This window comes from Nestor notabilis, unplaced genomic scaffold (genome assembly GCF_000696875.1).
Source record: "Nestor notabilis isolate BGI_N333 unplaced genomic scaffold, ASM69687v1 scaffold9487, whole genome shotgun sequence".
Lineage (NCBI taxonomy): Eukaryota > Metazoa > Chordata > Aves > Psittaciformes > Psittacidae > Nestor > Nestor notabilis.
Window position 1 is genome coordinate 87,736 of NW_009937010.1, and position 13,063 is coordinate 100,798.

At 35.7% G+C, this 13,063-nt stretch overlaps 1 protein-coding gene across 1 annotated transcript in view; it reads right to left on the bottom strand.

Moving 5' to 3' along the window:
• The window catches only part of LOC104408888 (ryanodine receptor 2-like), a gene marked incomplete at its 5' end in the record, with an annotated part of 71,128 nt that overhangs the window by 33,430 nt on the left and 24,635 nt on the right, over positions 1–13,063 (bottom strand). The window contains 2 exons of the mRNA XM_010018622.1: positions 9,709–9,782; positions 11,110–11,186. Coding sequence (XP_010016924.1) covers positions 9,709–9,782; positions 11,110–11,186 — 151 coding nt within the window. The remainder of the gene's footprint in view (positions 1–9,708; positions 9,783–11,109; positions 11,187–13,063) is intronic.

The following is a 13,063-nucleotide window of genomic DNA, read 5'->3' on the forward strand; positions in this document are numbered from 1 at the left end:
TTTTTAATAGTTTTAAGAGCTTTAGCATTTTATTGCAGAGATCACGTATCAGTGAAATAATGAAGCTAGAAGCTTGATTATCTCTTTCCTCTGTAGAATTTTAACTTGATCTTATTTTCATCTCATTTATGACTTGTTTTACATCTCTGGATGTAAACATACATCTCCATCAATATCAACATAATTGCAAATAGTATATATTTTACAAAGCAAAAGCAAGTTTAAAATGCATAATTATACAATTCCTGTTTACAAAATCACAAATATGCCTAATGGCTAAAAAAAATAACTTTTGTCTTTTTTTTCTTCTTTTCCTTCCCTGATAATGACACAGAACACAGGAAAATGTACTTAATAATAAAAATACAGTTAATATCATTTATTAGTTTAATTTGTTCCGGTACGTTTAAAATAGATGCTGTTTCTTCAAGAAAGGTATTGTGTATGGTGTTGTAATTCCACATACAATTCCAACTGACATTAGTGCGTAATAATGCGCGCTAGAAAATATACAAATGCAAAGTAACAGTAGATATATCTTCTCATTACATTCTTTCTCTGAATCCTCTCTGCCCAAAAGTTATAAGCCATGTACATTTTCCTACATAAGTTTACCTTTCCTAGTACCTCAGGATACAAAACTTATTATTTTGGAAACTGGTATCTTTTCTACAAAATTAAAGCTGATCCAAAAAAAAAAAAAAAAAAAGACAACTTATTTACACAAAAATATTTTCCTTTCATGCACACTCTAGTAGCTACCCTGCCTTTCACAATATTTTATGAAGGCTGCCAAGCTTTTATCTTTAGTTACCGTCACCTTGGTTTAGCTGACTGGTAGCCTGCCCACAAACCTGAATTATGTCCTTCACAAAGCAATTGAAGGAAGCGGAAGAGGTCACATGTGAACTCATCATCCTGCATCACCTTTTCTCCTGTAGAAAGGCCAGATGGAAGCAGATTATCTCAGGCTGCCAAGTAACACGCCACAGCCCCTGAATAAAATCTCCATATTTAATTTTCAGAAAGAGAGAAGGGGTGATAAAATTTATAACTACCAAACAATCTGAAGCACAAATGACCTATGCTTTGCAGATAGTTATTTGGGTAAAAAACAAACAAACAAACAAACAAACAAAAGCAAGAACAAAAAACCCAAACTTAACTTCTGATTTATAAATATGGCAGCATGAGCTTGGCAACATTTTACAAATAATCCATTTTACATTCTTGCTTGACTTTACTGGGCATGGATGCTGCATTACATATAAAGGTTAGAATTGGATTAATTTTATTCCCATTCACAACAAAACAAGGTACTTTAAAAGTACATAAAAAGATTCAAACAGTAATGAAAATTATTTCTCAAATAACTATTAAATTTGAAAATACTCTGAAATTTACAGCTCTATGTATGCATTCTCAAGAATCACCTGGGTAGAAATATTTGAGAATTCAGTACCTGTCTGCTGCTGACACAAAATGGGTGTTGGGCATTTGTCTCCCCTGACAAAATAAACTAATGAACTTATGATGAACCAGAACAAAGGTCAATGTGATCTATTTAATTAGGCTCCTCAGTTTGTTTTTTGGCAAAGAGCTAATATGTAGATGTATAAAGCTTCAAATAATTTTCTTGATTCTTCACAGTAAACAGTATACTAAAAACTCAATGAACACACCATTATTTCAGCTGCACACAGTTAACTGTACACTGACATGTGAAGAAACAACCATTCAACCAGGAAAGCAATCACAACCTAGGAAGATGTAGAACAGCTAATAAAATGACACAGGAGGACAACAATATAGGTGCTCAAAACAGTGAAGGCCACCTACTGAAAGTAAGGAAATTCCCATTTAGGGTTTCGAAATTGACAAATTTGGAATTTGGAATGTGTATGGCAACAAAAATGGAAGCCATAAAACCTTATTTTTAAGAATATACATCATTTGAATATGTGGCCAGGTGGTATTTGTAGACAACAGGAGGAAAAGAAATAAAAATGTAAGCAAGCTACAAAAGAATTTGGAATATTTTTTAAATGAGGAGATACTTTAGGCTTTATTTGAACTTCAAAATCCCATGTCTACAAAGACAATAGTTTTAGTGTGCAAACAGAAGCAAATCAGAAAAGTAAATTAATTACAACTCAAAAGTTTAAAAAAGCTTTTTTCAAAAAAGTTTTAGACAATAATGATAACATTAATTACGGACATACTGTTATACTGGTGGAGAACTAGTTGTAATGTCAATGTTTATAAATTATTAAATTATTATAATTACATTATTGCAGCTTGTACTGGTTTTGGCTGGGGTACATTTAATCTTCATAGCAGCTGTGTTCCTATGTTTTGGATTTGTACTGAAAACAGCGTTAATAACATAGGGATGTTTCTGTTAGTGCTGAACAGTGCTTACATGGAGTCAAGACCTTTTCTGCTCCTCACACCACCCCACCAGTGAGTGGGCTGGGGGTGTATGAGAAGCTGAGTGGGGACACCACAGGACAGCTGACCACAACTGAGCCAAGGGATCCCATACCATATAAAACTTGGGGAAGAAGGAGGAATTGGGGGACATTTGGAGTGATGGCGTTTATCTTCCCAAGTAACTGTTATGCATGACAGCCCTGTTCTCCTGAAGATGGCTGAACACCTGCCTGGCAACGTGAAGTGGTGAATGAATTCCTTGGTTTGGTTTCCTTGCATACATGGATTTTGTTTTACCTATTAAACTGTCTTTATCTCAACCCACAAGTTGTCTCACTTTTACCCTTCCAATTCTCTTCCCCATCTGATGAGTGAGCAAGCAGCTGTGTGGTGCTTAGATGCTGGCTGGGGTTAAAACATGACACACATGAATTATAAACAATTTTGAACAATTTGGAAAAAATACATATATATATATACACACACATGAACATGATTAGAAGTTTAACTTTACATAGAGTCATGAACGTTTACATGTTCAAGATAATGGATTTATCAGTCCACAGCTTGTGAATTTTGAAGCCAGAAACTTCAGTACAATGGTAGGATTGGGAAGAAGTAGTATGAATACTTTAAAAGTACATGATTTCACTCTTTTCTGTCCCATCTCCTAATTCCAGATGTGTACTTAAGGTAGCAGTGAACAATATGCAATTCTTTCTCCAAGAATGAGTCAAATACCATAAATGACATTCGATGACACTTTTCTCCATCCCAGATAGAAACACAAGTTATAACTTTTTCAGTCACAGAAGACTGGAAACGCTTTCAGCTAATTAAACACCAAAAAATAAATTACTGTTTCTGTCAGTACTGGTTAATTTATATGTACTATGTATGCCCAAGGCAGCAAGAAAGTAAAACCAAAAGGTGCCTGTGCACTTAAAACTATATTATTCAACATTATTTTGAAGTTCAGTCCTGAAAGATACTTTTATACGTTGCTGGCTGAAGGCCAGAGTATAGAATATTCTGCAAGATTAGTCATGGTTTGGTTTTGTTTTTTTTTTAATTTAACTGAACTCCAGTCATGCTTAAAGTTACACTTGAAAGTTATATGCATTGTTGATCTAGATGAGTATTTGTATTTTGTAAAAATAACCACTACAGAATGCCAAATATTTCGTGAAGCCTGTACCTTCACACATGCAATGTGTGTAGCTTGACTGCTGAGATGGCAGTGATTTAAAAAAATAACTCAAGGGAAATTGCTGATGTATTACCACTGGAAAAATCAAGCCCATAAGGGGTCCAACCGTGTATTTCTTGTATATCAAGATATCACTGAATCAAAGCCATTTGTGAATGAAGCATGACCAGTAGTAGATCGAAGAAGGTGATCCTGCCCCTCTGCTCTCATGAGACCCCACTTAAGAGTATTGTGTACAGTTCTGGTGTCCTCAACATAAGAAGGACATGGAGCTGTTGGAGCAAGTCCAGAGGAGGCCCACGAGAATAATAAGGGGGCTTGATCACCTCCCGTATGAAGACAGGCTGAGAAAGTTGGGGCTGTTCAGCCTGGAGACGAGAAGGCTGCGTGGAGACCTTATAGCAGCCTTCCAGTATCTGAAGGGGGCCTATAAGGATGCCGGAGAGGGAATCTTCATCAGGGAGTGCAGTGATAGGACAAGGGGTAATGGGTTTAAACTTAAACCAGGGGAAATTCAGGTTGGACATAAAGAAGTTCTTTACTGTGAGATTGGTGAGGCACTGGAACAGGTTGCCTAAAGAAGTGGTAAATGCTCCATCCCTGGCAGTGTTCAAGGCCAGCTTGGACAGGGCCTTGGGCTACATGGTCTAGGGTGAGGCATACCTGCCCATGGTAGGGGGCTGGAACTAGATGATCTTAAGGTCCTTTCCAACCCAAACCATTTTATGATTCTACAGTTACGTTACAGATCAGTATCTTTTCTCCACCTCTGTTTCTCTTGCCCTCTATCAAGTAAGACATTTCAAAACAAGAAGGAAAACAAGTCTCAATTAAAATGGCTATACGGTTTAATCTACTAATTATTTTTCTGACTTTTTGTACATGCACTGAAATTTAGGAATTCTTATAAAATAAATTTAAATTTTAATAATTATTTTTAATTAGCTCCACTGCAACAATATCACAAAATGAATACAAGTTATTACAAAATTCTGTGATATTGGAAGGTGCTTAGGTACGTCATTTCACATAAGCTGAAATGTCAGTTCCTTTCAGAAATATTTTTGTGTGTTTCAAAATGAAGCAAAAAACCCACCGTTTCAAACAGCTTGGCCACACTAAGATTCAAAATAATCCTGGTTTTCAATATCTACAGCTGATCAAAATCTGAATAAAACCAGTGTTGGTATTGACAAAAATTTTTATTTTCAGATGTTACTTCCTGAATGCCAGAGGTGTCTCACTGGCAACTACAGAACTGAAGTGCAGGTCCATTTCTTTCTATAAGACCTAACAGAACAACCTTTGCTGCTGTGCACAAAGATTCATGCCACTACACACAAAAATTTGCATAGATAATGTACTTAGAAACATAAATACTGCATACAGTATGACTTAGTTTGCCACAAAACATGTTCTTTTATTTCTGTTGATATGTACATTCTGGCATATATCTGCTTAGATAGTAAAATGCTGCCATTGCTCATGCTGTATGTAAATAGTATGGCTGCACATAGAAAGGCTTCGAGCCTGTAGTTTTGCATAGTTAGTAGCTTGTATTCATGATATACAGGAACAGAGCTATCATGTGCAGGAAATTAAAATAAGATTGAATGAAAATTTAAATACACGTTTTTTTTCTCTTGAAAGTGCATGTGTCCAAGTTTAATAATTCTGACTTTTTTTTTTTTAATCTTCAGTGGAAAAGATGAGTTCCATCACTACACTGAAACATTGGTCTGATGCTACATATTATAGGAATATACAAATACTTTCAGCTTTCAAAAAGGAACAGGGCTCCTTTGTGATGGCTGTTTAGCAAGAATGAACCTCTCTCTCATGATAAACCACATGAATTTATTCTAAAGACCCGGTCAGTATTGGATTGTATTGTGAGTGCTGCATGCCTTTGACTTCTCGATAATCTGATTCAAATAAGAAAAGCTCTTGTTTTCTGAGTGATGCATAACAATTTCTCTGAACTTTTAAATGCAAACACAGATTCAAATAGAGTGATACAAAGGTGGAAAACATCCCTCCAGTGTGGGCTACAGTGGATGACACAGAATTTAAACATCCATTATAAGTGTGACTAGGCTAGTGAAGGAAAAAGTGTATTTATAGTTTTCACATTTTTAATGGCTGAAAATAGCAGGATGTGTAACCTTCATTATAGATATTTACTATATGGCCTATGTACCACTCAGTTTCACAAAAAATCCTTTAAGACCTACTATAAGATAAAATTTTATTCTAAAATTAAATTTTATTAAAATAAGGCTTCTGAGAATTTATGGAAAATCAAAATAATGCCATGATTCAATATTAAAAGATTAAAAATAGAAATAGAGTTTTCCTAAAAAAAGGAAAAAAAAGAAAAAGGCAAAATAATCTAAGAGTAATCATCTTAAATTTTTTACTTCGTAAGTAAAACAAGTCTCCCTCAAGGGGAAAAACGTTGCACTTTCAAGGTTTTTGTGACCCATAATGAAATAGCATAAAGTATGAGCGTTAAATGAAAAGTGAAAAACCACTGCAAGATAATAAGCATTTCTACATGTCTTTGGTTTTGAATCTGCCTTTTTTGAGAAGGAAACAGAACAATCAAACCAAAACACATACAAGAAGAAACAACATTGAGTACAGCACAAAAACAGGTAAGAAACACATTTGCTAAAGAGCCATCAATGTTGTTACCAGTGGAGGTTCCAGGGTTTGGAAAGGGAAGGTAGTACCAGTCAGAGGAATATCAGGACAAGGAGCTTATGATGCGGACAGCACAAAGAAGCAGTTGGAACAGAACAATAAATCTCACATCCATGTTGACTGAGTACAGGGCTTTCTACCTATTACCAAAGTTGACATGGGACCAGAGACAAGTACTGCCCTTCAGGAGAAGTTGATTCTACTCCCAGAAGTGTCAACAGCAGTTTTAATGTCACTTTGGCAAAAATAATTTCAGGCTTATAGGTAGTAGACCCGATGACAATTACTCATATATACGCTTCTGCATCAGACTGACATGAGAAACAAGCTACAGTGCACATTCTACATTCCATCATTTTCTTTGGAATCAATTAAATGGTCTTTACTTGAGAATGAATTAATTATTCATAGAGTAAATATCTCCCTTGAAAAAAAGAACGGGAGAAAAATTTTCCACATCTTCAGTACTTCATTTCTAGCTTTTACCGATGGGTAATCATAGCATTGCAAACAGGCATGATCTCAGGTATCCCATAAAATCTAGGATACTTCAGAACTGTTCACTACAGGAGTTTCCCGACATACACACTGGCTAGGCTTTCATAATGCTATCAGGTATTAATACCAGTACCTGTACAATTCTTATGTAAACTACTTTTCAATGAATCAAAAAGATGTGCTTCATAATGTAAAAAATATCTGTGAAGGTAGCATGATGTCAAGAATAACGTAACCCTGAAAGAAAAGGCATACTTTTTTTGGTTGGCTTTGCTTTGTACTGTTTTCTTGAGTTTTCAATAGCTAGATATTAATACATTAAAAAAGTGCTGTTAGCGAATATTATCCCTTTGTGCCAAGAAATTTTTGACAGTGTGATTACCATATTAATTGCTGCTGCTCGGTAACAAATGAAATGAAAACACATTATCCTAAGTGTAGTACTTCGTTAATCTGCCAAATAAAAAATTTCCACTGAGAAAACAAATAAAAATTCAGACCATTCCTATCCCAAATATTTGGCTAATGAAAAGACATCTGCTGTATTTGAGCTTATTGATTCTGCTGAATGGTATACACATTTTGTATTTTAAATTCTAATTTCTCATGGCAATGGGAACATCTCATTGCAACTGCTCCTACAAAGCAGGTAAGGAACCTTCGAGGTATAGGAACTTTAGAAGCAAGGAAGAACCACCTGTAAACATTACTGATTTCTCTAAATTAGCAATGCACCACCTCTTACTTCTATCAACTCCTGACTGCATTAGATAAACCTAGCCAGTGGCAGTTCCTCTCCTTACTAACCACCCTCAAATCCTCACTGGATCCACCACTGATTTCCTGTGCTTGCACAAATCAATGCAGCGATAAAGCCACATTCAATACACAACAAAAATACTGCAGGAGGACTATAGCACAAGGCTTTGTGTGTATAAGTACATATCTATTTTTTTTTAACATTCATCCATCGCAAAGATTGGTCTCACTAAAATGGAAATAAAAAAAAAAATTTAAAAGCTTGCTGCTCTTACATCTAGTCAGCCAGTCACTGTGCAAATCCTGAGAAAGGGAGGAAGAACAAAGTGGGAAGAGCTGACATATAAACAAGAATTTTGGAATACACAATTGTAGTACTAATAATAAACCACTAGTTTAACAGTCTTACAGGAACAAAAAAATCTCATGGTGTTCAGGAGCTGTACAGTGCTGACACAAATCTAAGAGCAGGAAAAATAAAGAATAGGCAGTTGTTTTTAATAATTACCACGCTCATGAGTGATGACTGAGGAAGGGAGAACAGGACAATTAGTTCAAACAAAAAGAAATAGGGAAAAAAAAAGTTGAGAAATTGGTTTTAGCAAATACAAAATATAGTTAGTATTGGGTTTGGCAAAATAAGTTCTGTACTAAAAGAGAAAGATTAAACAAACAGAAAATAAAAAGAAAATCCCTCAAATGAGAAAGCACAAAGATACTCTAACAGAGAGTCAATTATGCAGCATTTAAAGATCTATTTACGGTTGCACTCAAAATCAGTCATTTCTAGAAATAGAGGGAGGAGTCACAAGAAAAATCAGCTGATATCTTGACAGTCTATTTCAAAGTCCAACATTATAAATAATAAATTTAATTAGTAGTAGAAATGTTGTCCAAAAGAGCAAAGCATTGTGCAGAATAATGTTCAGTAAAATACGTATGTAATGGCCAAAACCTTATATGTCAAATAGCTGCATCAGTGCTCAATCCACAATCTTGTGACAAGATTTTATCCACATGGATTCACTTTATTTTGCTTACTCATATAAGTCTAGCAAGGTTTGATCTACAATTTAAACTGTGGGAGCCCTTTCAGAGCAGCAGTATTTATGATCAGTCTTGAAGTCATTCAGTCAAATGTAAAAGTTCATAATTTTGATTTGAGACATGCAGTTGAATATTCAAGAAATATGCCACATAAAAGAGCTACAGGCAAAAAAGCCAATAAGATATGCAGTGTTGCAAATATGAATTATGAACCCCCAAATGCAATAATGATTATACAGTCAAACGTTTTTACCTTGTTTCTAAGATAAAAACATGTTAAAAGATTAGGTCACTGTAGAACTGAAATATAAAAATGTACCATAAAAAAATCCTAAAGATAAGGGGAGAAAATGTGTTTTGGTAGCTCTATTAAATCACACAGAGATGAACCTAATGTTTCCAGACAATCACAGTAAGGGAGCAGTAAAACTTACTGTCAGACAGAGGAAAGAAACTGACAGTGCACTGACAACACAGAGCATAGAAAGCCAAATTGATTCAAAGTCAAAAGTAAAGTGAAAATTTCATAATATTTCCCCCCAAGATAAACAGAAAGGAATTACTTCAAAGAAAAAGTTTTCCCAGTAGACTTTTTTCCAAACAGCAGATCCAGTTCCCTCGACTTCTGATATTTAACTTACACCTTAACTAAATTGGCTGGTTTTCATTCCAGTCAAGACAATTTAAGAAATCAGGTGGGAACTCTTCATTTCATTTTATGCTGAAACTGGTTAGGGATTTCTGAAATGTTTTACATGCATAAACTCTGCTGTTTGTAGCTAGAATCTGTTTTCAATTTTACATGTAATGTCTTCACTTCTTCAAAATGATGGGTAGGAGTTCTCCGAGACCATTCTGAAACTCAGCACATGATAGTGATTTACTTTTAACAAGCATGCGCTTAGGTAGGCCAATTAGATAGAAACCACTCTTAAGAACTGTATTTTAGCTTCAGCCTCTAGATATATCTTTACAGGGTCCTTTCAAGTTTGGCTTGCTTCTGCAAAATGTGAAGGAGAAAAGTTCACAGATCGTTTCTGTTAAATCAATAGTACCTGATCCCTCTTCAGTCACCATCCCAAGGCCTTCTGCTTTGTTCTGACGTTCAAATGCATTTAGGTCAAGAACACTGAAATAAGAAAAATGCCATTTGTCCTTTGCTTAATCAAATAAATATGTGTAATATTTCATTTTATGAAAGATAGAGAAGAATTTGTAATTTCATTTAAGTACATAATCATACTAGCGCGAGAAGATACATTTCAGTGACAATATATGTGTCTGCTACAAGACTACAAAACTCAGTTCTACAGACTTAACCTGCTTTTGCCCTGCAAATGACAATAGATTTTAGCTCTTTATGATTGACCAAAAAAATTGAATGTCTGATAGACATACTCATTTGGGGGATTACACAGAAGCCATATTGTTGACTACTTTCACATAATAGCCCAGTTCATCCCAAGCATCAATGTCCATTAAGAAACTGCCTTTATTAGTTCTACTCCCTGAAAATTCTGAAAAACTGAAGCTGCAAAAATGGAATATATATTCAACTAACCAGATCTAAGGAACATATACTCTTCCATATTTTTATTTGTGACTCTGCAAAGTTCTGCCTTCCATGGCTTTGTATGTCAGCTAACCATAAGCAACTTTTGTTCATAAGCAAGAATGTTTATGGAAGTCAGATGAATGTAGATGAACTACAGTAGTAGTTCTGATGGCACGAAACCTCACTGATGTTTCAAAATGAACAAATTTCAAAATGAAATCTGGACAAAGACAACGTTAAGAAAAAAGGATATAACATGCTACCCTTGACATAACAGAATAAAACAGGAAGCCCTTTTAATCCTATGTTTTATGTTCCTTAACACATAATTTACATAATACATAAACCATTGATATGGTTTAGTCTTAGGAATTATATATAAAACATTTATTTATATATTTATGTATATTAGATTGATATGAACTGTCAAGAAGCGTGTATGGACAAAAAAGTCACAGTATTTTCACAGTTTATTAAAACGCAACATTCCATTCCTTTTTTTGCCTTCTAAAAGGTCCTATTAATACTTCTAACAAAGCTGGGTTTTCACAAAATCTTTATAATTACTAACACTGATCATTAATTTGCTCTCTCCAGGATTACAGCACACCTCCAGAGTTGCCCCAATGAATGCTCTTAAGTCTGGTGCTGTTTTCTAACATACCTCAAGTAGACAGAAACGTCAAATGCAGCTGTGAAAAAAGCTGTTACCAAGCTTGATATGTATCAGATGAAGATTTTCATACCATCAGCACCACCTTGTCCTTTCTCCCAAATGCAGCACATTAAAGGCTCCAGGTGCTGTTTGCAAAAAGTATGTAGAGGTTCTTTCCAAAACTATAAATACTGTGGAATAAAACCTAAATGCACTAACAAATTTTTAAAGTAGGCATTTTCTTACCTACAGGACTGCATAAGACCAGCAAGGCTCTGAAAAAATCCCACATCCTTTTTATCCTTGAGGTAGTCAAGCATTTTCTGCAGTAAACACAAATAATTTATGCACAGAATTAATATTTATACTATGTGTTAATCTAGTTAATATTATATGGATTCTAGATTACTAGTGATCCTGGTGTTTTGAAATCTGTCTAATATTTACAAATCGTATAAAAGAGTCTTGCAGAGAAAAATCCAAGTATCAAAGATTAAAAGAACATTTAGTGCTCATATCCTTTACAGAAAAGAGGGTCATCCATTTTGACTAGTCCTTCTAAAACATGGAAAATACAGATAGTTACTAAATTTAACACAGCCAGCAGAATTTATTGTTTAACATAATCTTGCCACGAGCAGGCCGCAAATTTGTACTGACACTACTGTTTCAGCACTGGACCAGACTTGTCATAACTTCAGTTTGGTTTAGATTATTTTAGCTGCATCAGAACTTTAGTAGTCATATGAGTATTTTTTACATTTCTTTTTGCTTTACTCTAATATGTAATATCTCTCTGATAATAGATTGCAGTAACAAGAAGCTATTCAGTGGAGTGAACTCTGATTCTAGAATGCAATGTGCTGTTGAGTGAAGATTTAGGATTATACCAAAAGTCCCAGTTGTGAACAAAGATCACAATGTTCAAAATTAGTCTTAGAAGGGATACTACAAGGATTCAGGTTGTAAACGAGGTAAAATTCTCTTTGCAAATAGCAAAAATAATAGGAATAGTGGATAATAAGTAACCTTCAGAATGAAAAGGCGCATAAGCAGATAGTTTGAAACATTATCAGCAAAACTCCAAGTAGACTCAAGGTCACAGAAAAAGAAAATCCCGTCCTGGGTTCAGCTACAGCAGTCATTTTTTGTCCTTCTTAGTAGCTGGTGCAGTGCTGTGATTTTGACTTTCAGCCTGGGAACAACGCTGATAACACTGATGTTTTTAGTTGTTGCTAAGTAATGTTTACTCTGACCAAGGACTTTCTCAGTCTCATGCTCTGCCAGGGAGGAGGGGAAGCCGGGAGGAAGCAGAGACAGGATACTTCACCCAAACTGGCCAAAGGGGTATTCCATACCACAGCACGTCATGCCCAGTGTATAAACTGGGGGGAGTTAGGTGAAGGGCCAGATCACTGCTCAGGTCAGGCTGGGTATTGGTCGGCAGGTGGTGAGCGGTTGTGTCCTCTCCCCTTGTTATTTCCATTATCATTATTATTATTAGTGGTAACAGTAGTGGTTTTGTATTATACCTTAGTTACTGTACTGCTCTTATCTCAAACCGTGGGAGCTGATTCTCCTCCCCATCCCTCTGGGAGAGGGGGGAGGAAAAAGGAGAGGGAGTGAGTGAGCGGATGCATGGTTCCAAGTTACTGTTGGGCTTAAACCACGACACCCCCATCAACAACACCATACTAATCAAAGCAAAGTGTAGAGGATGCTCATGGCAACTTTTCAAAAGCACTTTTGTACATCTTCCCCCACCCAAATCATTCTTCCCAAGGAAGACTGAAGATTTAGTCTTAGAACCAAACCTTAGGAAAATCAGAAAGGAAAGCATCATACCAGAGAAAATGGGTAGAAATGAGGCAAATGAAAAAGCAGCAAATCTGACTGTATTACTCAGATAGCAGGAAAAAAAAATCTTTACTCTGAGGGTAGTGAGACACTGCAACAGGTTGCCTAGAGAAGTTGTGGCTGGGCCATCATTGAAGTTCAACTGGATGGGGCTTTGAACAGCCTGACCTAGTGGAGGGTGTCCCTGCCCATGGCAGGAGGGGTTGGAACCAGAGGATCTCAAAGGTTCCTTCCAACCCCAACAATTCTACGATTCTATGAAGAAATCCTTCCCTCCCACAGAATTTCTCTAGAAGTTAACAATTTAACATAAAAATACCCTCTTTCAACTGAAATGCAAACC